This window comes from Colletotrichum paranaense (assembly GCF_030867605.1).
Source record: "Colletotrichum paranaense strain IMI 384185 chromosome Unknown Scaffold_19.1, whole genome shotgun sequence".
NCBI lineage: Eukaryota > Fungi > Ascomycota > Sordariomycetes > Glomerellales > Glomerellaceae > Colletotrichum > Colletotrichum paranaense.
In genome coordinates this window covers 332,481-359,371 of record NW_026848977.1, presented here as the reverse complement: position 1 = coordinate 359,371, position 26,891 = coordinate 332,481, and the positions used below count along the sequence as shown (strand labels likewise).

Below are 26,891 nucleotides of genomic sequence, written 5' to 3'. Positions count from 1 at the left end.
CGGACGACAGAAAACCGCCAGATGGGTTAGTCGCACAGGACAGGGCCCCGGAGGCAAGCAACAGGTACAACCAGACTCCACGAGAGGCAGAAGTGCCCGCAGATTGACCTCAAACACTTTGAAGTAAACTTTGGCATGGGAAGCTCTGTCACGCGCTGCACCGCATGGACTAGCATCCTGCACCAAACGTTTTGTTTCTCCCAATTGGGTTCAAGGTTTCTGCACCGGCGTCTGGCATGGCATTGCATCAGCCATAATGGGACTCGATTGGATATTACAGACACCGCTCTCGGTAGAGACGTTGCATGTTATGAAAGAGTTTATTTTCCTCATGTCTGGTCTCGGGACTGGCCCTGCCAAAGGCGATTATGGTTCATGCAGGATCAAAGCAACATCGATGGGTTCAGGACTGCGATGGTAGACGATGTTTTGGTGTGTGATTGCTGATCATTGTGTTAACAATGCCCATCGCTCTCACCCTCGTTCCTGGTGGGTAGGGGAAGCTGAGGGAGCTGAGGTGATGGAGGCTGAACATTGTGTTACACTTAAGATGCCAGACCTTCAAGCTGGCATTTATTTCCGATAAGAAGGTTCTTTGATGATGGCGGCTGCGACAGGAGAGATGAGACGATATGGCCTGCAACACGCTGTATCACAGTTGCAAAGTTTCCTGCTTCTTTTCCAACACCCATACTCAACGACATGTACAGCAAGGGACAAAAAGTAGCACAGTCGCGATGCAGTTGGAGACGGTGGGCAGTGGGTTTCTATGTCTTGCATAACCGAAGGTTACTAACTTTCGACCTCGGCACGTAGTGCGAGGCCGTCGCTCGGTCGCGGCAGCTGGTGCAAACCACGGCGGCCGGCAGCATGAAAATAACCATGGCATTGGTGAGAAACGGGAAAGGCGTACTTTTGTATGGACTTAGGTGAGGATGGGCCCATGTCGGGCCTATATCTTTACATCGGCGAAGGGTTCATGGCTGGGCTCAGCCAATTCTTGCCCGGCACGCGCAGGTCTTGTCTCAGGCGGCAGGCAGGTTCTTCGGGTTGTGTCTCGCTGCCGCTGAAGAATCGAACCGCTTAGTGAGCGTACTTGTCAATTAGCTCGCCAAACTGACCCAGCCTGCTGTGGATAACATCTGTGGGCGAGTTCCTCAGCCTCGACTACCAAAGTCCGAAGACTTCCTGTTTGATTTTGTCTGGGTAAGGTCCATCGCAGCCTACTACCTCAGCACGGTCTGTGGGGCAGGCTGATGTCTTGACTTCATAGGCTACGGATCCCTAGGTACGGATACCTACACTATCTGCTTGACTACGGATACCCAGTTGCAAAAGGATAGTTCCGTTTCATCTCGTCTCGTCTATCAGTAGGCGGGCTGTCAAAACCAAATAAGCTGTTACATCTGACGGGTGGTGGAGAGATGATCTTTACTGTCTTGATCCGGCGACAACCGGGCGAGACATGGACGCTGTTGATTGCCGGTGAGCAGGTGGAGCAGGGAGGCGAGGTCTGTGGGGGACTGTTCGGATTTGACATCCCGTTCAGTATCAAGAAAAGCAGCAAGCAGCAAGCGAGAGACGCAGAGGAAGGGACAAGAAGCCAAAAGGAAAAGAGGGACAAAACCAAAGAGGTTTGGGCTGTTGATCCTGGCTCGCCACGTTTTCTGCAAAGGCACGTCGTACGCCGCATATTCCTTCTCCGTGCCTGTAGTATGCGTACAGCAGCGGATAGCGGATAATTCCCTCAGGGCTTGTTGGCTCTGGGAAGTGGCCCGCAAAGCCGATGACGAAGGTCGGAGTGAAGCTCTGGACAAGGCTCAGTCCGAGAGCCCAGAGGACTCAGACTCCCGGTTCCAAACTCACAAGCATAAAATTCTGGTTTGGCTTCGTGTCGTCGGTAGCACCGGCCAACAGGTGCTCCCTTCGCGATAAGCGTCGTTGTTGGTGTGCAACGGACCGACTGGGCAGGAAAAGTTGGGCCGGCATATGGGGTTGACAGGCTGCATTCGTGAGACAGTCCGCGAAGGAAGGGATAGACGGTCTGAGAATCTCTGGGCTGTCAATCGTCCAGGTCGGATTGCTAATCGTTCAACCCAGAGCCATGGGAACATGGCATCTGTGTGCGCCCGGAGAATGGATCGATCCATGACTCTGGTTGGTATTATTACTGTTGACAATGTCGAATACGACGGACGTGCTCGGCCTGGCAGGGCAATTAAAGGCAAGGTCACGAATGTATTGTGCTGGTATTAAGACACTGATGTGGACAGAGTCAGGAACCTGACTGACGCACTGACATGAACAGGATCGAAGTGCGTCTGGTGATGGTGAGAGAGATTGAGGAAATCTCGATGCTCCATTCAAAGTGCCATCTGGTGGGCTTTGGCCAACGAGCCAATAGGCCTCACCGTGAGTTGTCCGTGGTGCACTGGAAAATTGGAGCCCCGAATTTTCAAAACGAGGCCACCCCCGGAGCCACAAAAATTTTCTTGCAGCGCCTTTTTTTTTTTTTTTTTTTTTTTCCTTTTTTTTTTTCGCTCGCCTTGCCCGCACCAACGCTTGTTGACGGCGGGGGAGCGCGCGCGCACCTTCCATGGGTACTGGTACAGATTCTCTCTCTGCAGGCCCAGCACACACCGCACATCGGCAGGCCAACCACACAACACCTCTTCTCTCCCACGACGTCAACGCACATTTTGATATCAGACAATCTCAACTTTTCCATCCTGGCTTTTCTTCGTCATATAACACCCCTCCCTTCTCAACTACTACGCCTGCACCAGCATCATCTATCTCGATTGCTTGTGCCTCTGCCGACCTGTCGATATCTACACAATCTACACAGTAGCCCTGCCAAACCCCCGTCTACCATCAAAATGAGCGAAATTGCCCATCCTACCATCCAAGGTTCGTGCGGTCCAATCCCCGTCTTTCCATCCATCCATCCATCCCTCCCCTCCCTTACTCAAGCAGATCTCTGTCTGTTGTTGTGTGTTTGTCTGTTTGTCTGTCTGCCTTTCTGTCTGCGGCTGCCCGGCATCCGTCTGCTATCGTTGGCATTGGGTGTATGCTACTTATTGCTCTGTCCTGCTGGTCGATGCTCGTTACTGGCTCTTCCGATCTCTGTACGCACCCGTCTCAGAATACCCCGCCATACAAAAAATGTCTTGAGCACCCCGCCTGTCGTCACCTTGGGGCCCTTGGGAACCTTGGGGGGGTTTCTTCGCTAAGAGCCCACGCAACGGAAGACGGAGAATATCGCAACCGGGAAGCGGGCCCCCATGAGCGGCCTTGTCTCGTTCGTCCGTACCGCCCTTCATTGGCTCAATTGGCAGACGGACTTTGTGCCGTGCGGACTGCCTGCACCTGGTCAATCGTCAACGAAACCTCCCGCAACTATTGACGGGTGGCTTATCCGTCCTCTTCCGGGTCCCCCAAAAACACCTTCAGCCCTGGCTCCTCCACCGTCTGAGCGCGCATGCACTATTCTTCATGCCACTTTCGGTTAAGCAATTCGTCAGGAGAAACCGAGAAACCTCGTCTCTTGATTTTGCAGATCGTTTGTCGAATACGGCATACCTCTCTTGCTGAGGTGACATTTGTACATTGCAAATATGCCGGCTTATGGCTGCTCCGGGCACGGCACTTTTCGAGATCGGCAATGGCACAGAACACACAGACTGACTGACAAAAGTGGATGCGACAAGATGATGCCCTTTTTTGGAAACAAATGAGATGAACGAGTCGAGACCGCGCGCTAACCTGATGGAATGATGTACAGATGGCTGGTTCCGTGAGATCTCCAACATGTGGCCCGGTAAGTCACCCACACCCCCTCAACTCAAGCATCGTGAGAATGAGAGGACGCCGGGCATGCTGACAACCTGCCACAGGCCAGGCCATGACCCTCAAGGTCAAGAAGGTCATTCACCATGAGAAGTCCCAGTACCAGGATGTCCTCATCTTCGAGTCCACCGACTACGGCATGGTCCTGGTCCTGGACAACGTCATCCAGGCCACCGAGCGTGACGAGTTCTCCTACCAGGAGATGATTACCCACCTGGCCATGAACTCCCACCCCAACCCCAAGAAGGTCCTCGTCATCGGCGGCGGCGACGGCGGTGTCCTCCGCGAGGTCGTCAAGCACGAGTGCGTCGAGGAGGCCATCCTCTGCGACATTGACGAGGCCGTCATCCGCCTGTCCAAGCAGTACCTCCCCAACATGGCCGTCGGCTTCGATCACCCCAAGTCCAAGACCCACGTCGGCGACGGCTTCAAGTTCCTCGAGGAGTACAAGAACACCTTTGATGTTATTATCACCGACTCCTCCGACCCCGAGGGCCCTGCCGAGTCCCTCTTCCAGAAGCCCTACTTCCAGCTCCTCCACGACGCCCTGAGGGAGGGCGGTGTCATCACTACCCAAGGTTGTACGTTCCCATTTGTTCAGGAATATCGAGGGGAATCAAGGAAGTCTCGGGTCTCTGAAGAAAAGACAAGACAAGACCGCAGACACCACTGCTACCTAGGAGTGGTGCCTGCTTCTTTATACTTCTTTGGGCCTGTCCTCGATTCTCCCTACGAGATACCGGTGTATTGCCCAGTGGCATGCCGGTGAGACTGGGTTGTGTGAACCTGGATACGCTTTGAACTCTCCTTTGTCTATTCTTTCAAAGTGTTGCGCCTACTCGAGACTGTTATCCTCCTTCCTCCCCCTTTTCTGTCGGCGCTCATTCAGCCTGACTCTCTGTCGGAAGGCGCTCCTGATTCTTGATTCTTGACGACTCTACTGTTAAATCTAGAGACCAGGACTAGCTAACAGCATACACCAAACAGCCGAGAACCAGTGGCTCCACATGCCCCTCATCTCCAAGCTCAAGAAGGACTGCAAGGAGATCTTCCCCGTCGCCGAGTACGCCTACACCACCATCCCCACCTACCCCAGCGGCCAGATCGGCTTCATGGTCTGCACCAAGGACGCCGGCCGCAACGTCAAGGAGCCCCTCCGCAAGTGGTCCGCCGAGGAGGAGGAGAAGCTGTGCAAGTACTACAACGCCGACATCCACAAGGCCGCGTTCGTCCTGCCCAACTTTGCCAAGAAGGCTCTCGAGTAAATGCTGCATGCGTGTGAATATAACGCAAACCACGAAAAGACATGGATTCATGAACTCATGGGGGGGGGGGAGGGTGCGGGGGCTTGGGATGGGAAGGATGGGGAGAATGTTTGGCGGGAATGTCAATAGATGGGAACCAAAAAAAAAGTTTTTAGTCGTAAGACGCAGAGGTTGACTCTAGCGTTGCTCAATATATTTTGTTGAGTCCAATATGTTCTGCCCTGTGACCAACATCACAAGTGATTCTATGTTGAGATAACTCCGTATCCCTTCCGTCGGGTGCCTGTTGTCGCCAACTCCGTGTAAATCTTTTTGCTTCTTTTTCTCATCCAATGCCATGAGTAACCCGCATCTTCTCTTCCTCTCTCTCTCTCTCTCTCTCTCTCTCTCTCTCTCTCTCTCTCTCTCTCTCTCTTTTTCCCCTCTCCTCCCTCCCCCCCCTCCCTTCCTCCCTCTCCCCCCCCCCTCCCCTCTCCCCTCTCTCTCCTCCTCCCTCGTCTCTCCCCCTCCCCCTCGCTCCCTCTCTCTCTCTTTTCCTTCTCTTCTTTTTCTCTTTCCTTTCCTCTCCCCTCTCTCTTTCTCCCCCCCTCTCTCTCTCTCTCTCTCTCTCTCTCTCTCTCTCTCTCTCTCTCTCTCTCTCTCTCTCTCTCTCTCTCTCTCTCTCTCTCTCTCTCATCCGCAGACGATTTCCGTTCCTCTCTCTTGATCCCATGAGACTCCCGCACCAACTCATCATTTCCCTTCTTTCACCCTCTTACCACCCCCTTCATTCTAATCACTTCATCCTATCTCCCCGTCTTCATCCTCATCTTCTTCTTCATCCTCGTCCTTATCCTCATCTTTACCTCCCTCTTCACCCTGTATCTTCATCTCCACTCCTACCAATCACAACCCCCCGCAAGCAACCCAGCAAGCCTCTCCAACCAAACCCGATCAACCTCATCGAACCCATCTCTCTCCGCACAATCCACGTCAATAATCGCCACCAACTTGTCCTCGACGACGATCGGCACGACGACCTCGCTCTTGCTATCCCCATCACACGCAATGTGCCCCGGAAAGGCATCGACGTCGGCCACGAGCTGGGTCTGGCGCGTGGCGGCGGCGGCGCCGCAGACGCCGCGGCCAAAGGGGATTTGTTGGCAGGCGACTTTGCCCATGAAGGGGCCTAGGATGAGGGATTGTTTGGTGGATGAGGTTGAGGTTGAGGTGGAAGGGTCGAGGACGTAGAAACCTGCCCAGTTTACTGCGTTTGAGGGGGCGGGGAGGGAGTGGTATGCGTGCCAGAGGAGGGAGGCCGTGTTTGCGAGATTGCTGTCGATGTAGGAATGTGAGGTTAGTCTCTTTTGGTTTTTCCTCACGCTTTGTATCACGTCCCAGAAATGAGGACGAGGATGAGAGAACGGCCTTGCTAGGGTCAAATGTTTAGACTTACGCAACCTATGAGAAAGTTAGTCTGAGATTTCAGTCGAGTATGATGGTATTGCAATGTTTATGAGCTTGAAGAGATGAGGGATCAGATAGAGAGATTGAGAGAATATGTATGTGAGGTGCGGACTATGTGAATACGGGAGTGGAAATAAATAAGCTTACCCAGTTTCTTTGGCCGTCGAGGAGGCCTTCGGCTTGGATGAGGACCTGCTCATAGGCCTCCTCCTTCGTCACGCCATTGGCGAAGTTTGAGGCGTCGGCGTGGACCTGTCGTTTTCACACTCGTCAGTATACACCGACAGAGTAAGGTAAGATAGGGCTTAGTAGATTTTGGTAGTGCGCTCAAGGGATATAAGATGTGCTCACCATTATTGCCGGAAGATCTACAGTATTGAGTACAAATGAGAGTGTGGGGATAAGCCAAGCTCAAAGCTATCTTTCCTGGGTAAAGTAGGTAGGGAAGTCGAGGCTAGTTTGGTGAGTCAACATGACCAAGCATAGATGTGTTGTTGAGTTGAGACGGGAAATTGTGTGTTGAAATCCTCTGGTCCAATCACGTCATTTCTTTCTCGGTAAGCTACACCTCCACACCTCGGTGAGTCCAATTTCCTCTCCCTTCGGACCCGACTTTTTTGTCAGCAACCCAAAAAAAAAATGTGTTACGTTCCCGCCCCGGCCCTAAAGGTCTTTGATGGAGAAGACGGAGGAATCGAGGTGCCATCGGCCGGCTCTGAGTGGAGAAAGTCTGCCTTTCGCACTTGATGAGTTCCGAGAAATGGTCTTTTTCAGGTCCGATCCCGTTTTGTTGCTCTCCAATTGCTGGGACTCTATCCCGCTCAGAAACCGAGCGTGCCGACTCCCATGACGGCTACGAGAATGGAAGGGTAGCACAGCACCACGCTAATATGCTCGTGTATGGTGAGGAAGCTACGTGGTTGGCGCAGACCGGCTACGCGGGCGGGCGGCGGGATATCTAGGTATAGATCGATCGACATGCATGCGCGAGAGAAACGTGATGTTGAAGCGAGCCGAGGAGCAGCCATTCCCGATTGATGATTGTGATTTGTTCTCAGAGTACGAACGTCCCCTACAAGCCTAGTAGACTGTAGTATCCAAGCTTGCTGAGGTAGGAATCTAGGTCGGGGGTCGGATTCGGATGAAACTCCGTCGTCCATGATTTCATTCTCCGCCAACCCCGCGTGCCCGCTGGTGTGACAGCTCCCTTTTGCAAGGTCAGTTTAGTTGAGCTGAGGTTAGCTCTGCAGGAGCTTGAGGTGTTTTGGGACCTGAGGTAGTCTCTATAGAATATAGAGATAACGTCCTTCCCGCCTTGGTCTCTACTCTTCCTTTCACTGTGTCAAACATTGCGGGCACCTTCGTTTTTTCGTACATTTAGTCAACTCGCAATTGACCGTCCGGCCTACACCAGAAGCTGTCGCATCCAGGGAGAGCTCAAATCTACCCAACGCTTATCTCACCCCGTCCATAAGGCAGGCAGCTTTCCCCCGAATAACCAAAAACTTGATCTTTTCACTCTCCACCAATTGAGCAACACATCCAACTTACTACATAGACACAATGTCGTCGGAACCGCAACAACACCAGGCCCCCCGCTTCTGCGCCGACTGCTTCAAGGGCACACTCCGCGGCGACACTGAGCTCAAGGGCACCGTGGAGACCGTCTACGGCCTGCCGACGTACGTCGCGCGCCCGGAGCCGGGCCGCGGCGAGCCCGCGGGCGTCGTCGTGATTTTGCCGGACGCAATGGGGTGGGAGCTGCAGAATACGCGCGCGCTGGCGGATGCGTATGCGAACAGGATCCCGGCGGTTGTGCTGCTTCCTGAGTTGATGAATGGTGAGTTTTTTTTTTTTTTTTTTTTTTTTTTTGGAGAAGGGTCATTCTTTCTTTCGTTGGTTTTGCTTCGTGGGACTGCCTTTGGCTTCTACGTTGTAATCACCCGTCCTTGGCCTGACTGTCTTGGTGATCGGTGTGATGTCCCGGGCGAGCAGGCAGAGAAGGAAATGGGTGGGACATCGTGATGCTCAGGCCGCGATGTCGTGAACTCTCATGCGCCCCTCTATGTTACGAACCCACTGACACCATGTGTAACCAAAAAGGCTACGCCATCCCAGCGACCGCACTCGCCATGACCGACAAAATGGAGGCCGAAAAGTCGTGGTGGAGAAAATACTTCGTCATCGCGCCCGTCATGGTCGCGACGATGCTGCGCTACTTCATCCCCCTCGTCATCGCCACCCGCTCCAGCGTCGTCGTCCCGCGCATAGAGAACTACCTCCGCGCCGTCCGCCTCTCGCCGCCGTCTCCCCTCCCTCCCCGTCCATCCACCTCAACGTCCTCCTCCGCCGGTGAGGCATCCGCCAAGAAAGATACCAAAATCGGCGTCGCGGGCTTCTGCTGGGGCGGAAAGTTCACCGTCCTGCTCTCCCAGCTCGCCGCGGGACCGTTTGGCGGTGAGAGGCTCATCGACTGCGGGTTCACGGCGCACCCGAGCTTCCTCACGTTGCCGGGCGACCTGGAGAAGGTGGTGCTGCCGCTGAGCGTGGCGAACGGGGACGACGATATGATGATGCCGCGGGCGCGGATGGTGGAGGCCAAGAGCGTGCTGGGGAAGAAGGGGGAGGACTTTGAGATTGTGGAGTACGTCGGTGCCACGCATGGGTTTGCTGTGAGGGGGAACCCGAATGATCAGCGGCAGGCGGAGTTTGGGATGAGGGCGGAGGATCAGGCTGTCGGGTGGTTTCGGCGGTGGTTTGGGCTTGGTGCTTGAGTGAATGGGTGAGGGACGGGATGGGATGGGTTGAAATGGGATCAGGAATGGTTGATCGAGATTGGTTTGACGCGGGTCGCCTTTCCATCACAGTTCTAATGTAGCTGCAAGTCTTCTGTCCGTTATGTACGCGCGGGCTGAAAGCGATTATAGTAGGTTCCGGTAATGATAGAACTGAGATCGAATTCAAGCTTGCTCATGTCGCGAGGTTCACAACCTCCTCTTGATACCATTCATATGTGAGTCCCAAGTACGTGGGAGGCATGGGAAGCTCAAGTGACGCCCAGCTAGTTGAAAAGTCAACCAAAGATCTTTGAACAAAAAACCACTAATTCCACAATATCCAACGGCCACAAAGCACAACTCAAAAACACGCCCACGCAACCCAACATTGCTCTAAAGCAAAATCAAGATATCATCAACAGCCAAAAAGGCAAAAGATTTGGTTCTCCCCTTCCAGAATCGAACTAGAGACCTTTCGATGACAAGAGATGAACAATTACAGTCGAACGTGATGAACCAACTACACCAAGGGGAGTGACCAAGGCTGAGCCTTGCTCGGTGTGAAAGCCAGGCGCGAAAAAATGCCTCAAGAAGTGTTTGTGTTGACCCACAGAATGATCCGCAATTCTAGGGTTGTGATTTCGGCTCTCTGCAGATAGACCACTTTGGTCAGCGACCTAATTGGGCACGTACGGGCATGTCTGCGCAAAAGCAGCATGATTGCCATAAAGGGACTCTTGTAACTCTTCATTTGCGACAATACAGAGTGAAAATTGCGGCGGTTTCTCTCAATGTCTGTTTACAAGCTCGACAACTCGCTAAAATAGCAGACTCGCAGCACTAGGGACTCTTCGGTTGGCCTGGCTTGTAGAAACAGCTCTATATACACCAGAAGTCGAGCAATCAGCGCAGGCAAAAACTGGAAACGCATACGCCGAAGTATTACTAAAAGCTGTCTGATGGTGAGCCGATACTGTTAGTTTCTCTCGAATAAAGCATGTCCTTGAGTAAGGCTGCGAGCAGTCTGGTTCGAGGTAGACAAGTAGGCACAATATCGGAAAGAAGCTTTCGGTTGAAGCACGTGGAAACGTTCGAAGACCATACTCAAAGAGATGAATGATCACCCCAACAATCCAGCTCGACTGTCCAATAGCCAGAACTGAATAGTCACGCCAAGGGGAAACGGCAAAGCCTGATTCGGCGAGAGCGGCCGCTCCCCGGACCCGACGCGGTGGGTGGAGTTGCGGATGGGGCCGAGGCAAGGGGTCAAGCGCGCCGATAAGCGATAAGCTTGTAGGTGTAATGAGTGACGAAACCAATTGCCCATTTTTCTTTAATTAAAATCGATATTTTGGCCATGCCCTTTAGCGTCCCGCGCGACCCGGTCCGAACCCCCCCCCCCCTTCACGAACCTCAAACTCGCAACCTTCAACCCTGAAGTTTCCCTACTAATCGCAACTTTTCTCACACGTCTCATGCAATGAACCACGGCACGACGCTGCGCGCCCTGCGCGCTCCGTCTTCCCTCTGCAACAGCAGCAGCAGCCCCGTCCACACATCCTTCCTCCTCACCTCGATCGCGCGACAAGCGACCCCCTACCGTCGGCTAGCGAGCTCCCTCACGCCCTCCGAACCCTCCTACTCCTCCACCGCGAACAGAGACAAGGTCAACGCCATCGCCTCCTCCCGCCCAGCGGCCCTCGAACTCCCCGAGAAGAAACCCGACGCCTCAAAATTTGGCCACCTCATCCAGACGGGCAAAGCCTACATCAAGTTCTACAAGACGGGTCTCAAAGCCGTCTTCTCCAACCGCCGCCACATCCAAGACGTCATCCGCGCAAAGAGCACCTCGGTCGAAGGCTTCCGCTCGCCTTCCGTCTTCACGCCGGGCGTCATCCCAAAGGGCTTCTCGCGCGCCGACTGGGTGCTCCTCTGGCGCGTGCGCCACGACGTTCTCCGCGTGCCCCTGTTCGGTCTCGTCCTCTTGGTGTGTGGGGAATTCACCCCGCTCATCGTCATCTTCGTCGACGGCGTCGTGCCGTACACGTGCCGCCTGCCGCGGCAGATCGACGCCAGCTTCTCGCAGGCGGAGGAGCGCCGGCACAAGTCGTTTGCCGACTTTGAGCGGGCTGCGCCGCTGGGCGTCGCGGGCACGCAGGGCACGGCTGGGAGGGCACCGGCGAGGAAACATGTGCTGCGCAGTCTGCACATGCCGGGCATGATGTGGGATAAGATTGGGTTTATCCCGCCGGGTATGTGGGCGACCAAGGGCAAGCTGCGGATGGCTTTCCTGGAAGGAGATGACAGGTTGCTGGCGCGCGACGGGGGCGCGGCCGCGTTGGAGGAGCAGGAGGTCAAAATTGCGGCTACCGAGCGCGGTATCGACTGCGCCGGTCGCGGGGATGAGGAGCTGAGGAAGTTGCTCGATGAGTGGCTGCGCCTGACGGAGGCCGAGGGGAGTGTGGAGAGGAGGAAGCGCATGACGGTTCTCTTGACGACAAGGTATGCAACTTTTGCTCTTAAACAATGCTCAAGCGTATAATTGCTAACTAACTCACTCCTGTAGGACGGAGAACTGGCCTAAGGATCGAGACTTTGCTCTCCCCGAGTGGCATCTTTGAGTCGAATCATACACAGCGGACTTGTATAGTACCTCGCCTGGCAGACAGCACCATTGTCGTCGATATTCCTTTGTCAGAGGCTGCATTGTGGCAAGCGCCGGATTGTATACTACTACTGTATTTTAATGCGGCATAAGTAGAAGGATGGGCACTCAAAAGCATATGACGGGGCTCGGGGGTCAACATAAGAGACGAGTTGGTACGGTTGCGGATAGACAAACCACTCTCAGTTCCAGACAGCAAGTAACAAATGTCAACTATTCCTCCTTAGACGACAATTTTGCGGGCTATAGTCTCGCCATGTTCGCCGTATCAACTTGTTCTTGCAGGAACTTTGGACAAGGAAATTTCCTATACGCTGCTAGCCGGTGATCTACATGCCCGGCTCGCTGGCCCAAGTCCAAGGATATATACGTACTAAGACTTGCCTCGCTAGTCCTCAGCGGCCAAGGGTGCACTTACCGCCGTCCCTTTTTTCAGACAGTCGCGTCTCAATGCCTCGTCTCTCTGCATTGCGTCGAATTCGACCGCCCTGGTGTTGGCCCATGCATTCTAGCCTAGACCTCATCAAAGGATGGCTTTCTCGACCGCTTAGAACTACAGGCCAATGATTCCGTGGTGAATACTACACTGCCCCTAACCAGTACGACGAGACGCCCAAGATGCTCTCGAGAACTTGGATCAAGGATGAATACCGTTGTTGTGCGCTTTCGAGATCATGCGCGATTATGTCGGGGCTCGCCACAAACAGGCGCTGGACTTGAAGCCAGAGAGACTTTATAGCTCCCAAGGATTTGGGTAGTACAACGTCTGGTGATGTAATGTGTGAAGCGCAAATCTGCGATAGATACGCAAGAATACAAGCTCTCTGCTATTTTATTTCTGGGAACCCCAAGGTAATGGCCAGGGTTGTGAAAAGAGCAAACTATCATACTATCACACAAGTAATGGACGAAGAAGTTGACTAGCTGAATGTATTGCAATAAGCCAACCGTTGAAGTACGAGATCGCTGAGGTCTATCAGCTTAAAAAATTGCGTTCGACATGGAGAGGCAAGGTCCAACGTTTAGTTGAAAGGTTGTTGACTAGCCTTGACTCTTGAAGTTGAAAATTGACAGTTTCCCATAAATCCCGTTACAGGCTACCTTGTGTTGATAAATCAAGATGACTCAAGTGTAGCTACGCAATTTTGAAGTCACTAGGAGCGTTGGCTCCCCACAACTCTCCCGTGGACGATAGTCCAAGGTTGCCATCGAAGGATGTCAGAAGCCCTCTAGCCCCAGAGTAAAGACGTGATTACATTCTCACTTCCGGCCCGGAAACTATCCCAACGGACACCACGGTACTATAATTGCCCGAGAATTTGCGATGCGGATACTTTAGACATAAATAGATAGGACGAACGATGACCTCGCAGGAGCCTCCGCATGGGTGTGAGGCATATTTCAACGTTGATCAAAAGTGGAAGGTAATCTCGTTCTTTCATGGGCTGCTTCCATGTCCCAAGGTCAGTTCAAAAGCCGTAGGTGTTGTCAACCGATTGACCACTCAAGATAAGGTAGCCAAGAGACATTCAGAAGCCATGATCACGACCAGGGCAACTGTCACAAGTCAGCGCAAACGAGCGAACAACTCTGATTGGATCAAAGCATGCACCAAATTCAATATTGTAACCTCATGAAAATCCCATAACGTGGTTCAAGTGTTCTCCAAGCCATCAGTCATTTTCTGCACGATTTGACGAACCCATCTAATCCGCCAAGACCTCTCCAAGGAGTCAAAAAAAGCTCTCAACTAAGCTTTCCCTCCCTCCCCATAACCATTTCTTAAAATAGACCTCTACCTTGTGCCTTTATCGGACTAGGCAAGTAATCAAGAATCATCACCGCCTTTCTCTCTCCATCTATCTCTATGTTTCTCACAGCTCCTGGCCCTGCTCGTCGGCAGTCTTGCAGAAAGGTGTTGATCGAAAAGGAACCACCCCCCTGTCAACGAAATTCTGGTGCCTAGAGCCTAACTGCAAAAGAAGCAACCTAAACCCGCAAAGCTAGTATGCCCGTACCCGCTCCGAATTGGCTATTAGACCTGCATGTAATAGGCTAGTGAGACTACCGCAGTAAAACTAGCTCAGTAATACTAGTCAGGGGGGGTTGTTTGGAAAGAAGTCGGGTCCTGATTCACCAAGCATCTCACATCAGCCCCAAAATTCTTAGTTTTCTGATGTGCTTCTTCTTTCTATGGGACGAACCCCATCTCGCACCCGTGTGTGTGAGGTGGGGCCGTTGCAGCCCACGATCTGGGCTGTTGGGCCCCCTTGCCGCAGATTTGCGGTAATGAGCGTGGTTTGGGCGATTATTCATACACATGCAGGAAAGAAATAAGAACTACGGATACATGGCACAGGGGGGGTCGCGTGTTAGTGCGACTTGGACAGAAATCTCAGGATACGGAATTTCGCACGGAATAGTTTGATGACGATGAGCGGCACCAGCGCAGGACGAAGAATTCCCTAGGCCGTGGGCGCGCGATCCTAAATCGCCTCTTTAAAGACCCGATCATGTCCCAACCATCGGAGACTCAATGACCTGAAAAGACAGAGGCACCGTCTACCCACTCCTTCGAGGACCTTTCCCCCCCTCCTCACGAAGCAAGAAGCTTCTCTAGATCACATCGCATCATGAAGCTGCTCACCCTCCTCGCCCTCCTGGGCCTCGGGGCCGCCCACCCGCACCAGCAGCACCCCCACGATGCGCATGCCGCCGCCGCCGCCGTCGTCCTGGACTCGAGACAACAGACGTGTTCCGGCCCCGTAGAGAGTAACCCCTCCACCTGGTGGCGCGCCGCCATCGGCCATAACGGCACGGCGCCTACGAGCACGGACTCGACGTACCAGTACTACCGGACGGCGGTCCAGTACGGCGCCGATAACACGGGCATCCAGGACTCGTCTGATGCCTTCAACTTTGCCATTGAAGGTGAGATACTACCTGGCCTTTCTTTTAACTCATGCTTCGATATATACATCCTCCAACTCATCTAAGGGGAAAAGATATTGTTGAAATCATGTAACTGACAAAAAACCGTACAAACAGCATGGAGCCGCACAGGTAACACGGTAACAACCCGCCCAGCCTACATCTACGTCCCACCCGGCCGGTACCGCATCAAGAAGCCGATCCAGATGCTCGTGACGACTTACCTCGTCGGCGACGCCCTCAACCCGCCCGTGCTCATCGCCGATCCGGCGCTCGGCGAGCAACCCGTGATCAACGGGTATGACTCCCACCAGGGCGACGGGTCCGCGACAAAGAACTTCTACATGGCGGTGCGGAACTTGGTGATTGACACCACCGAGATTGGCACCGGCGTCGCGGCCGTCGGGATGGACTGGAGCGTGTCGCAGGGGTGCTCGTTGACGAATGTCAAAGTGCGCATGCCGAATTTCTCGAGCCATGTTGGTGTTACTATGGCGCAGGGCGGTTCTGGAATCTTGATCAGCGATTGTGTGAGTCTCTCTCTCCTTTTCTTCGTCTTCCTTTCTCTCTTTTGGTTGTGAACAGCCTTTCCCCGGCTTGAAATGCATCGAGGAAGCCCTCGAGTTTTCCGAAGAAACTAACAGTGCGCCCAGCAATTCGAAGGCGGCGCCATCGGCATCAAAGTCAACGGCCAGCAATACCAATTCAAGAACCTTTCCTTCAACGGCTGCAACGTCGGCATCTCCGTCGACCACGTCTGGGTCGCCGTCGTCCAGGGCGCCACCTTCGCAAACTGCAACTTTGGCATCGACATGGGCCGCAACACGGCGGGCATGGTTTCCGTCGTCGATTCCAGGGTAGAATCCTCCTGCAACGCCGGCGTCAACAGCCTCGTGACGGGCTACGGCCAGAATTCTCTGGTCCTCGACAACTTCCAGGTTGGCGGCGAGAGCACCGCGGCCGTCAAGTCTGCGAGCGATGGATCGACGCTACGCAAGGACTCTGTGACGGCCGGGCAGACGTGGGTCATGGGGTACGTCAACTCGAATAACCTGCAAAAGGGAACCGTGTACCCCATTGACCGGCCCGCCGCGCTGGTTTCCGGGGACAAGTACTTTACCGCGCCGCTGCCGCAGTATGAGAAGTATGCGCTGGATCAGTTTGTGAGTTTGAAGGGCGATGCGCAGTACCCCGTGTACGGTGACAACAGCCACAATGACGGGCCGAGCATCAACGCCATCTTGCAAAAGTACAAGGGGTGCAAGATCATCTTCGTGCCGCAGGGCATCTACCGCACCGAGGAGACGATCTATGTGCCCCCCGGAACAAGACTGGTCGGTGAGACGCTTAGCATCATCAACGGTAGGTCATGTCTGAGCCACTAGAGTCCCGTGAAACCGGTTACTGACTTGAGAATAGGCATCGGATCAAAGTTTTGGAACCCGGACGACCCTCAGCCCATCCTCAAGGTCGGCAACCCCGGCGAGACGGGCGTCGCCCAAATCACCGACATCACGGTCGAGGTAGCCGACGTCCTCCAGGGCGCGACCCTAGTCCAGATCAACATGGCCGGCGCGCGGCCCGGCGACGTCGGCATCTGGAGCAGCGTCTTCCGCGTCGGCGGCACGAAGCACTCGCTCACCAACACGAACTGCGGCGGCGCGGACCCGGGCGCGTGCAAGGCCGCCTTTGCGCTCATGCACGTCACCTCCACGGCGAGTGCGTACCTCGAGAACGTGTGGGGCTGGGTGGCGGACCACTCGCTCGACGGCGGTGCCGCGCAGAACATTGCCGTCGGCAGGGGCGCGCTCATCGAGAGCACCAAGCCCACGTGGCTGGTGGGAACGAGCTTCGAGCACTGCGTCTTGTATCAGTATAACCTCCACAACGCGCAGAATGTGTACATCAGCTTGGAGCAGACGGAGTCTGCGTATTGGCAGGGTGAGGGGACTCCCCAGAGAGCGCCCAGCCCGTGGTCGTAAGTCAATCCCCGCCACAATCCATGGCTTCATGCTCTTGGTCCAAAATGTGTCAATACTCTGGATGGCTAATTCTCTTCGGCCACAGCGTAAAACCAGCTTTCGGTGACCCGGATTTCAGCAACTGCGCAGCCCAGGGACAAGGCAACAACGACCGATGCTACCGATCGTGGGGTCACTACATGACGGGCAGCTCCAAGGTGGTGATCCACGGCTCCGCGCTGTGGGTGTTCTTCAACAAGATGAACGACAACCAGTGGCAGAACGCGCAGTGCGAGAACACGGGCGGCAACTGCATGACCAACCAGGCTTACGCTGACGGCGCCAAGTCGACGTACTGGTTCGGCCTGAGCACCAAGAGCACCACCGCGCTGCTGTACGACAAGACTGGGGGCGTCATCTGGGAGGTGTTTGCGAGCGATAACACTGGTGGATGGGGAGGCGTCCTTGCCGCGTATCTTCGGGATACGGCAGCTTGAAAGCCTAGGGAAGGCTAAGTGGCGTCTTGTGGTATAATTGAGACTTCGTGTAAATAATGGGGGGAGGATGTAGATTTGGAATTCAAGATCCAAGGAAAGATGTCCAGCGGCAAAAGTTCTTGCGTATATGGGAACTCAACTGCGCCTAAAGTGGACGTAGAAAAGGACTATGATAAGTGTCAACAAATGATGGCCACGATATGTCCAATGCTCATTGACTTGCCGTTGAGATATCGGGGACAATATATACGATCGCAGGTCAGACGACTTAGTAGAGCAGGTTTTTGCTGGGCGTACATCGTCCGCTGCAGCTCGAGGTCACTCATCAAGCAGACAAGATTTAACAGGAGGACGGCTTGACAGTGCGTCTCTCCCCACATCAATCGTCTTGTTCATTCAAGTGGACTTCGCAGTGCGTTCCGATTCAACTGGTGGACTCGGCAACCGTTGCGAACATGTCAGGTCAACATACACGTTGCGGAGAAAGATGTTGGACAAGTCAACGGGATGTTGAGGATGATTCGCCGCGGCCTTGTCAGCTGTAGTATGTTCGGCCGCTAGCGTGGCTTTGACTTGAACATTAATGGCAAATGCGGTTTAGCCAACGTATCTGCATCGGGAGGTAATAGTATTGACGGCTCTTCCTGGAGTTCAGACAGGGGTTCGCATGTTGTGGCACCAATGGGCGGATGAGGCACGTTTCGACGCAGCACCTTGGTAGCATATCCGCACAAACAGTACTCAAAGCCGGGGTCGGACGAACTGCCAAACTCCCGAAACGTTGATCAACCCGTGCCGTACGAGGTCTTTCAGCCTCTTTCGATGGTGGTTTCGAGCCGAGGTCCCCTTCTGTGCCTGGATCTTGATGTGTGCCTGGGGCTTTTGTTCTCATGCACACTACATGACAGCTCACCGCACTCGGACTCGTTCTCGTGGGTGCTGCCCCAATCCGGAGCAAGGGCTTCTGGGGTGTTACCCCAATTTGACTTCCCTCGGCTGCTGTCAGATTGAAGAGAAGCTTGGGACGAATGTTGGGGATCTGCAGCATCTGACTGGCCATCAACGAGAGAGGTCGCAATCAAAGATCGTGGCGAACCATCAGGGAAGCAAAGCATGAATTGAGTCCGAATGCGGAAAGCGATTCGGGTGTTGTAAGGTCGTCTGAAGCTTGTTTCGGGGAGAAATGAACCATAGAGTCGGGATGTCTTGCATTGTTATGTATGTGCCGTCTTGTTTTGGACCTTTGATCGAACTTGATCGAGTCTTGTTTCCCTCGTGTTTTCCTTTGGAGCCTCGGTCACTACGAGACATGACGAACGCTACCTGGAGCACAGCGAAGAACGGGGGTTGTTCCCTGCGGCATGTAGCTGGCATGTAACCGGCAAGGCGCTCAAGACAGTCGTTGGCGAGGGCCGGAATCAAATCCATGGCAATAGGTAATGGGATCAGCGCCCCCATGGATCGTTGTCACTGTCCAGCGCCGGTAGACTTGAAGCATGCTGTGGAATCGAGGTAGATAGTGCAACATGGGTGTGGGCGTGGGCATTGCAGGTTCAAAATGAACGAAAGCAATGTCTTCTGTGGCGCTGTGGCTGGGGCACTCTGGTCACAGTTCGTGAATCGGAAACCGTATCGAAGATGGCTATTCTAGAACCCAACTGTCAAGGTTGATGATGAGTGGTAAAGGACGAGTGGCTACGTTTGATGTGTGTCCCGTCGTAGCAGCGCCTGTGCTCCGTTCGATTGTGGCCGCCTGCCATCCGTGACACCCTCATCATGGAAAGTCCAGCAAGGTAAGGTACGGATTACCTCAAAGGTCGAAGTAACCGTAAATGAGGAAACGAAGTATCCACGAGTCTCCGTTGGCGCTACCGCGGTGCGTTTCTCCAGCGGCCCAATGCGCGCCAGTCGGCCCCCATGAAATGGAACTGGCATGAAGCGTGCGGGAGTGGAAGAAGAATCCCCCAAGAAGGCAGAATAAGTGCAGGGGTGCGGTGGATATGGCTGCACCTGGCTGGGGTCAGGTAGGTTCCTTCCACACGGAATACGGTTAGGAACTTAGGTGGACCATGGGGAAGAACGACCCACTAATTCCCTAAGGTTGCTACCTTACCTACCTCAAGCAGTGAGGACACGCGCGGGCACATGACGCCCTGCCGTGTGCTGCTAAATCGCCGAGGTTCACATGCGACGACTGAGCGTCATTGCTGCGGTGCGCTTAGCCAAGTAGCTTTCCATCACTCCGCCTCCGTTCCTCTCTATTTCTTTATTCCTCCGTCCGACGACCCCAACCTCCGACGCACGGCTTACCGTTGACACCTTTTTGTTCACTACTTAAACTATCCCGAGTCCCTTCCCCCACGTTTCGGCAATCTTTTCGCGATCTATCACATCCAACTGTCAATCATATATACCATCTCGACTCATTTCACACCAAGTATCTCTATCCTGAAACCACAATGGGTCTCGCCAACGGTACGTGACTCTCCAACAGGATGTCTCGGTCTCGGTCTCAATCGTTCCCAGCACTGACTCTGGCTGCTTTCCTCTAGACAAGTTCCCTTCCTCGGCCGCCTTCGACGCCATCAACGATGCGCTCGGCTCCAGCGAGCCCGACCGCAAGGACGCCATCAAGCAGGGCAACGCCATCTTCGCCTTCACCCTGAAGAACTCTGCCGGCGAGACCGACAGCTGGCACATTGACCTCAAGGAGAAGGGCGCGGTCGCCAAGGGCACCGGCGAGAAGCCCACCGGTATGTCACCCGCGCGTGGAGTGCTTCCCTCTCGAATACAGCCAGTTAATACTAGCCTCGACTCAGTCACCCTGTCTCTGTCCGACGCCGACTTTGGCAACCTCGTTCAGGGCAAGGCTAACGCCCAGAAGCTCTTCATGTCCGGCAAGCTCAAGATCAAGGGCGACGTCATGAAGGCCACCAGGATGGAGCCCATCCTGAAGAAGGCCCAGTCCAAGGCCAAGTTGTAAATGTGCGTCGCAATGGATATTGCGTTGTTGGTAATACCCTGTATCATAACCTACCAGTTGGGCCGGCAATTAGTGCTGGCACCTGGATGCGCGCCAAACGTAGCGTTGCCGTAGGAAATGAGACCATGATCAATCAATAAGCGCCTTGACAGTTATTCGTTGCCGTGAAGCTGACGGGTTATCCATTTGAAAAGTTGCGAGAGAGTCGGTATTGTTAATTTACACTTTATTCATTATGGTGTACGCCGTGGGGAAAGCATGTGATAGCCTCTGAGGCCGACTATCGTAGCGGGACATTGAAGGACGAAAGAATCTCTCGACGTCGGGACTGAACTATGGATATGCCCCTGGGGAAAAAAAGGCTGGCACTCTACGAATGTCAGGTTTTTTTTTTTTTTTTAAAAAAAAACGGACGTCCGATGCGCTTCATAGATCATCATTGTTTCCGTGACTTCGACCGCAACGTCAACGGTGCTGGACCTCAGATGGTGGAAATCCCCGAGTATTGCCGCCCCGAGTCAGGAGGCCCATCTGGGGTCGGAGCACCGGCGCCGCCATCTTCACGTGCATTCTGGGCTCCGGCCGTGGTGAGCCGGATCTAGCCAATAGTTGATTGGATACTATTAACCGTATGGAGAACAAGCCTGCGATGACCAGTCGATGCCCTTTATAAGCGTACCCATGACTTGAAGAGTGCCAGCGAGTAGACATGGCTAGATTTAGGCTGGATTACCAAAGCAGAAGCTACAGGGTCTCGGTACTTGTGAGTATTCTCGTGAGCGAGGCTGCAGTCCGATTTGGGGAACCGTGTTCCCCTGGTTTCAGTGTCGCAGTCGCACCAGCCAGACATACGTCTCTTGGTGCAGACGTAAAAGGGTCAGGACTGCAGCAGATTCGAAGGTGTGTGTTGCAGTCAAGCTGCACACCTGTCTCGTATGGTTGGATACGGGCCACATGGTGTGAGCTGACTCAGCAGACTCGAGGAAAACGCCTGGGCCAGCGAATGCTTCGTCGTACCTACGTTAATTACCTAAGGTTCATTGAGAAGGTACCACTGGGAAGGTACGTAGTGCTACTCGTAGCTTCCATTCGTTCGACTGGTTGAAAGCTGGAGGATCGTGACGCGGGACCTGAGGAAAGACCGGGTTCTGGGGAACGCCCTAGGAAAAATTGCAAGCGCCGACCACCAACCAGAAGCGCCCAGTCTCTGTCGCAGTTGCACCTGCCACTTCCTTCGTACTTTAGGTATCCGCAACTTGCGACCAATTGAGGGCGGTGACGCTGGCCTGAGGTTGAGTGACGGCAGAAAACTGACCCACTCTTTCCCGACCGTGCTCGCGCCCCCCTGCACTGAGGTGTGGCCTGGTTTTTTTCCCAATAGCTGGCCCCGTCACCCGTCGCCCGGTCGAGCCACACCAAAAATCATCCAGCACCAAAATCTTCCTGTGCTTTTGCCAGCCAGACTACCATCAAAGGCGTGTTGGATGCGCTGTTCAGCATCACTTTCTTGATCGCTGCGCCATCGCGTCTTGTTGCAGTCGAAGCTTCAGCCATCATTGAGTGTTTTTCTCAATCCAATCGCATCTACCCTCTAGCAGTTACTTCTCGCAGTTGCGCCTGCTTTCCTTTCCTTGCCCGCCTGGCTTTGTCTGCGAATCCTGCGTGAATCGAGACGCGACTCTCCCCCCGAGACCGAGTCGACCGGCGCAAACCTCATCACCAACGACTAAGTATAATCCAGAAATCGATTCTTTGGTCGTCGCACATCATCATGGACCAAAGAAACAGCACCCCGCGGCCCCGTCCGTCGCTCAAATTCGCGAACCGTAGCTACCAAGCTTCGCCTCTGAACCCGAACAAGCGACTCGGCACCCCCAAGACTGCTCCATCGCAGAGAGTCTGGAATCGCGACCCCATGCCATCGAGCAACCTCAACGCGAGCACCATCTCCACCGCGAGCAACCTCTTCCGCTCCTCTACTCTGAGCGCAAGCTCCAACACTACCCCCTTCGCTCCGAGCTTGCCCGCGAGCACCGCCAAGAAAGTCTTCGCGCCCGGCGCGACTCCGGCTTCTCAAAAGGTCTATCGAGAGAACATCGCCCAGGCGACTCCTCGCGGCATGGCAGCCAAATCAACCTCGGCCGATCTCTTCCAGATGCGCATCCCCTCCCCGCCTCCCGAATTGTCTGGCGAAGTCCTGGCGCGAGATATCCCCCCTGAGCTCGAAGCTAAGGGTACCGTGTACGCCGACCAGTACCTCAGCCACTTGGTTCCGGCCGAGTACGACGACTTGCAGCGCCGTCAGCTATTTTGCGTTCTCGATCTTCGCCGCCTGAAATATGCCGCCAACGAGATCTTCACCAAGAAGGATTGGAAGCTCAACATCATGAACTTTGCAAAGGAATTCGAAAAGAGCCGGAGCTTGATTATGCTCAGATATGGCTTGTACGAGTTCAAGAACGTCAAGCCCTCAGAGGAGGTTTTAAAGAAGTGGAGGTCCGCACATGGGTTGCCTGAGCCCGAGGAGGAAGTTGCGGATGCCAGCCCATCCAGGCAGACTACTCGTTCCAAGCGCAAGGCTGAAGATCAGCTGACTCCCAAGGACGCGGCCCTTTCGTCCGCGTCTCCCAATAAGAATAACAAGAGGCGCCTTGTAGACAGAGAGGATGAAGAGCCGGCGACGCCGGCTACGGTCAAGAACAAGAGGAAGGCAACTGTTGAGGATGAGTCGGATGAGAACCAGTCCAGCAAGTTGCAGAAGTCTACCTCGACACCCTCAGCTACCAAGAGCATGTTCGAAAAGATTGCCAACAACCAAGGCCCTTCTTCAACGCCCAAGGCCGCACCTGCCCCTGCCTCCGCCCCCAAGGCTGCGGAAGCCAAGCCCAGCAACCTCTTCGGAGCGGCACCCAAGCCCGCCAACAACGACCTGTCGCGCTCTGTTTTCGAGAAACAGCTCAAGCCTGCCCAGGCATCCAACATCTTTGGCTACCTGTCTGATGCTAGTTCGGCAAAGAACAGCGGTGTGGAGGCCGACGCAGAGAGTGAGACTGATTCCGATGACGAGGCGGAACCCAGCGTTGCCGCTAGTGGTGGTGCCGAAACGCCGTTGGGCCAGCCAGCGTCCAACCTCTTTGGTGCTAAGAAGCCTCTATTCTCTGCTGGCGCCGCGACTGCTCCTTCCAGCACTTCGTCCGACGCCCGGGAGACTACGCCCTCCGGGACTAAGAGTCTGTTCGACCGCGTGACTAAGGGCGATAATGGACAGCCTCTCCGCGCGGACTCGGCTGAGCCGGCCCCGGCCCCTGAAAAAACAGCTTTTGCGCCGGCCAAGGAGGCTGCTCCGGCCCCGGTCAACGCCACCTGGAACCCCAACTCCCCGATCAAATTCAATGCCAACCCTGCGCCTAGCAATGGACTTTTCGGTGCGTCCACAAACGGATCGAGCTCCATCTTCGGTGCTAAGCCTACAGCTCCTGCAGCTCCTGCATCCAACTTGTTCGGCGCCCCGAAGCAAGATGAGAAGCCCAAGGCCGAGAAGCGGTCTGCTCCTGAGGAGGACAAGGGCGCGGAGTCCGACAAGGAGAACGACTCACAGCGCCCTTCCAAGTCCCCCTTTGGCGGCTTCTCCGGGTTCCAGTCGAAGCCGTTTGAGGCACCCAAGAAGGACGAGGCAGCTCCCAAGGCGGCTGCTGCGCCGACTTTCGCGTTTGGTGCTTCCGCTTCCAAAGCGGAAGAGCCCAAGCCTGCCGCCCCAGCTTCAAACCTTTTTGGTTCCCAAGACAAGCCTGCGGGCTCCGTCATGCAGTCATCGACACTCTTTGGCGGCAGCAAGCCTCAGGAGACTCCCGCCCCCGAACCGGCTAAGCCCCTCTTCGGTGCCAGCACATCGAGCACTTCGACTCCTTTCCAGTCGAACCCTCTCTTTGGTGCCCCGGCACCCGCGTCGAGCACCTCCAACCTTTTCGGTGCTAAGCCCAATGACGAGGGTTCCAAGGCCCCGCAGTTTGCTCCCGCGCCCACTGCGGCTCCTGCCTTCAGCTTCGGCGCTAGCAAGCCGACCGAGTCCGCTGGTTCTCCCTTCGGTGGTAGCCCCATGAAGCAGGATGGCCCGCCGGCGAAGAGACAGTTCAACGCACCCGCTCCCTCTGCCCCGGCCGCACCATCTGGTGGCATGTTCAACTTTGGTGGATCCCAGAGTGCAGCCCCAGCTAACCCCTTCGGCGGCGCTGCGCCTGCGCCTCAGACAAACGGCGGCTCTAGCGGTCCTCCAAGCTTCGGCTCTGGCGGAGGTTCATCCTTCACCTTCAGCGCCGGCGGTGGCGGCACGAGCTTCAACAACCCCTTCGCATCTGCTAACGGCAGCGGCTCGGGTTCTGCTCCCGCGCCTTCGGCCGGCGGCATGTTTAACTTTGGTGGCGGCGGATCTTCCGCCCCCTCGAGCAGTTCTACGCCGTTCCAGTTTGGCGGTGGCTCGTCCGCGCCTGCACCTGCGGCGGCAAGCAGCAGTCCCTTCCAGTTTGGAGGCGGCGCTCCCGCTCAGCCTGCTGCCCCTGCTGCCTCGACTCCCACCTTTACCTTCGGTGCCGCTAATGGATCTGCCAGTGCTCAGGCACCTGCGTCCCAGAAGCCGCTCTTTGGAGCGTCAACCCCGGCGCCTACGAGCAACCTCTTTGGCGGTGCCAAGCCTGCCCAGCCTCCCTCTGGTGGTATGTTCGGTAACCTGAACCCCCCCGCGGGTGCCTCTACCACTGGCACTAATTCACCCTTTAACTTTGGTGGTGCCTCCAGCCTAGCTACGACTCCTGCCACTGGCACTCCCGAGCCGACTACGGAAGCCGACAAGGCCGCTGGTGGTGAAGGCGACGATGCTGATGGCAAGCCTCACGAGCAGCTCAAGCTTACTGAGGGTGGCCCTGGCGAAGAAGACGAGGAAGTACTCCACGACGTTCGCGCCAAGATTATGAAGTTCATTCCGGCCGGATCCGAAGAAGACAAGGACAGCGGCGACGATAAGCCCAAGAACAAGAGCCCTTGGTCAACCAAGGGTGTCGGCCCGTTCCGTGTCCTGAAGCACAAGAACACTGGCGCGGTGCGCATGCTGCTGCGCGCGGAGCCTCGCGGGCACGTCGTGCTCAACCGCTCTGTTCTGCCTTCTGAGACATACAAGGCGGACAAGAAGTACGTCAAGCTCACGACCTCGAACGAGACGGGCAACGGCCTCGAAACCTGGATGGTGCAAGTCAAGACGGAGGACTTTGCCAAGGCGCTGGCAAGCGCCCTGGAGACCCACAAGTCTACCAACGCCAAATGAGGTCAATGATGGAAACGCAACTGAAAGGGATCATGGAAGAATGCCATAGCATGTGTTTTTGTTTTTTATTCTCCGTTATTTGGTCTGAGTCTTATACTAGACGGAGAGAAAGTGTATGTCTTGTTTGTCTGTAACAGACATACATGTGATGGAGTGTTGGGGTTTCGCGTAGCGACACAAAAAAGAAAGGTAAGGCATAGCATTGCTCTTTTGGCTCGGCGTTGGGACACTATTTTTGTTATTTTGGTTTTATTTTTCTTCTTCACTCGTTTCCTCTCGAGGTTGCCGGAGATTATGTGTACTGCGTATCCTCACTAGGAGGGCGGATTTGTGAGGATTGATGGAGAGTGAGGCAGAGGCCGAGGCTCTGAGAGACAGGGCGAGAGGGAAGAGGATCCGAATGAAAAGTACAGTTGTAGAAGTTACATTGGGAGGAATAAGGGAATTGTAGTACATTATCAAGGAAATTGTGTACCCTGGCTTGAAGTGTTATTTCCCCGTGCTTACTGTGAAGTCGAGAATTGTATGTTGTTGGCCAGACTTGATCCCATTCGATTTTCAGCTTTGAAGACTGCTTCCTCTAGAAGTTTGAGACTTGCAAGTCTGCTTCTCATCGATGGTGACGGAGAAAAGCAGCCAGTACGGCCGTCCGTAGCTCAAGAGCTCTCTCTGTTGCCGTGCATAGGTGCATGCTTCGGTGTAAATCGGATAGGCGCGTGCTTGAGAATATGAATTCAAGCGAGCCCGCATTTACTGATATCTCGTTTGATGTATTCTTCCTTCCTTCTCTAGTTCCGTTTTCCTATTTAAGCATTTCCGTTCCACGAGTTGGATAGCGGACAAACCACATTCTGTCGCGCTGAGCGGTGTCGTAGGGAATGAGCAATGATTGCTTGATATGGGGACTCTGGACGGCTATGTTAGGTTAGCTTGGAGCCCCCCCTTTTAGCGAACGGATGTCAATGTACTATACCCAATAACTTGACGGAAATGAGAATCAGTGTTTTGTATCGTCCGTCTGGCGTGAGATATTCAATATGGCATAGGGGTCAAGAGCCGAGAGGTTTTGATAGGAACTGGGGTTAATTCTGGCCAGTGAGAGTCTGTCTTGGGAGTAGGTAAAGTGAGATGGTCTCCTTGGTTCCTTGTCTAGTCGTAGACCTCCGGGTACTTCGTCAATCAATGACTCCTCTCCGAGATACT

The 26,891-nt window shown here is 54.6% G+C and overlaps 11 protein-coding genes across 11 annotated transcripts; 8 read left to right on the top strand and 3 right to left on the bottom strand.

Annotated features, from left to right (window-relative positions):
* Positions 1-135: 135 nt before the first annotated feature.
* Positions 136-447, top strand: CPAR01_15420 (uncharacterized protein; the record flags this gene model as incomplete). The annotated part of the gene is made up of 1 exon (XM_060499669.1): positions 136-447. One exon carries the CDS (start codon positions 136-138, stop codon positions 445-447), a length of 312 nt encoding a protein of 103 aa, XP_060341669.1.
* A 953-nt stretch (positions 448-1,400) lies between these two features.
* CPAR01_15419 (uncharacterized protein) lies at positions 1,401-1,990 on the bottom strand (the record flags this gene model as incomplete). The annotated part of the gene is made up of 2 exons (XM_060499668.1): positions 1,401-1,809; positions 1,908-1,990. Coding segments are annotated over 2 exons (492 nt in total), but the record flags the coding sequence as incomplete, so codon positions are not given.
* Positions 1,991-3,810: 1,820 nt separating this feature from the next.
* CPAR01_15418 (spermidine synthase) lies at positions 3,811-5,114 on the top strand (the record flags this gene model as incomplete). The annotated part of the gene is made up of 3 exons (XM_060499667.1): positions 3,811-3,820; positions 3,897-4,430; positions 4,837-5,114. 3 exons carry the CDS (start codon positions 3,811-3,813, stop codon positions 5,112-5,114), a joined length of 822 nt encoding a protein of 273 aa, XP_060341667.1.
* Positions 5,115-5,992: 878 nt separating this feature from the next.
* CPAR01_15417 (GAF domain-containing protein) lies at positions 5,993-7,408 on the bottom strand (the record flags this gene model as incomplete). Its single annotated transcript, XM_060499666.1, has 4 exons — positions 5,993-6,428; positions 6,488-6,525; positions 6,708-6,812; positions 7,403-7,408. The coding sequence occupies 4 exons, from the start codon at positions 7,406-7,408 to the stop codon at positions 5,993-5,995; spliced, it is 585 nt and encodes a 194-aa protein (XP_060341666.1).
* Positions 7,409-8,123: 715 nt separating this feature from the next.
* CPAR01_15416 (dienelactone hydrolase) lies at positions 8,124-9,334 on the top strand (the record flags this gene model as incomplete). Its single annotated transcript, XM_060499665.1, has 2 exons — positions 8,124-8,400; positions 8,664-9,334. The coding sequence occupies 2 exons, from the start codon at positions 8,124-8,126 to the stop codon at positions 9,332-9,334; spliced, it is 948 nt and encodes a 315-aa protein (XP_060341665.1).
* Positions 9,335-10,817: 1,483 nt separating this feature from the next.
* Positions 10,818-11,958, top strand: CPAR01_15415 (uncharacterized protein; the record flags this gene model as incomplete). Its single annotated transcript, XM_060499664.1, has 2 exons — positions 10,818-11,839; positions 11,904-11,958. 2 exons carry the CDS (start codon positions 10,818-10,820, stop codon positions 11,956-11,958), a joined length of 1,077 nt encoding a protein of 358 aa, XP_060341664.1.
* Positions 11,959-14,635: 2,677 nt separating this feature from the next.
* CPAR01_15414 (uncharacterized protein) lies at positions 14,636-17,391 on the top strand (the record flags this gene model as incomplete). The annotated part of the gene is made up of 5 exons (XM_060499663.1): positions 14,636-14,933; positions 15,051-15,463; positions 15,587-16,295; positions 16,353-16,911; positions 17,001-17,391. The coding sequence occupies 5 exons, from the start codon at positions 14,636-14,638 to the stop codon at positions 17,389-17,391; spliced, it is 2,370 nt and encodes a 789-aa protein (XP_060341663.1).
* An 809-nt stretch (positions 17,392-18,200) lies between these two features.
* On the bottom strand, positions 18,201-18,819 carry CPAR01_15413 (uncharacterized protein; the record flags this gene model as incomplete). Its single annotated transcript, XM_060499662.1, has 2 exons — positions 18,201-18,566; positions 18,610-18,819. The coding sequence occupies 2 exons, from the start codon at positions 18,817-18,819 to the stop codon at positions 18,201-18,203; spliced, it is 576 nt and encodes a 191-aa protein (XP_060341662.1).
* A 1,031-nt stretch (positions 18,820-19,850) lies between these two features.
* Positions 19,851-20,374, top strand: CPAR01_15412 (SCP-2 sterol transfer family protein; the record flags this gene model as incomplete). Its single annotated transcript, XM_060499661.1, has 2 exons — positions 19,851-19,866; positions 19,944-20,374. The coding sequence occupies 2 exons, from the start codon at positions 19,851-19,853 to the stop codon at positions 20,372-20,374; spliced, it is 447 nt and encodes a 148-aa protein (XP_060341661.1).
* A 485-nt stretch (positions 20,375-20,859) lies between these two features.
* Positions 20,860-20,976, top strand: CPAR01_15411 (uncharacterized protein; the record flags this gene model as incomplete). The annotated part of the gene is made up of 1 exon (XM_060499660.1): positions 20,860-20,976. The coding sequence occupies one exon, from the start codon at positions 20,860-20,862 to the stop codon at positions 20,974-20,976; it is 117 nt and encodes a 38-aa protein (XP_060341660.1).
* Positions 20,977-22,145: 1,169 nt separating this feature from the next.
* CPAR01_15410 (RanBP1 domain-containing protein) lies at positions 22,146-25,688 on the top strand (the record flags this gene model as incomplete). The annotated part of the gene is made up of 1 exon (XM_060499659.1): positions 22,146-25,688. The coding sequence occupies one exon, from the start codon at positions 22,146-22,148 to the stop codon at positions 25,686-25,688; it is 3,543 nt and encodes a 1,180-aa protein (XP_060341659.1).
* Between the last annotated feature and the right edge of the window lie 1,203 nt (positions 25,689-26,891).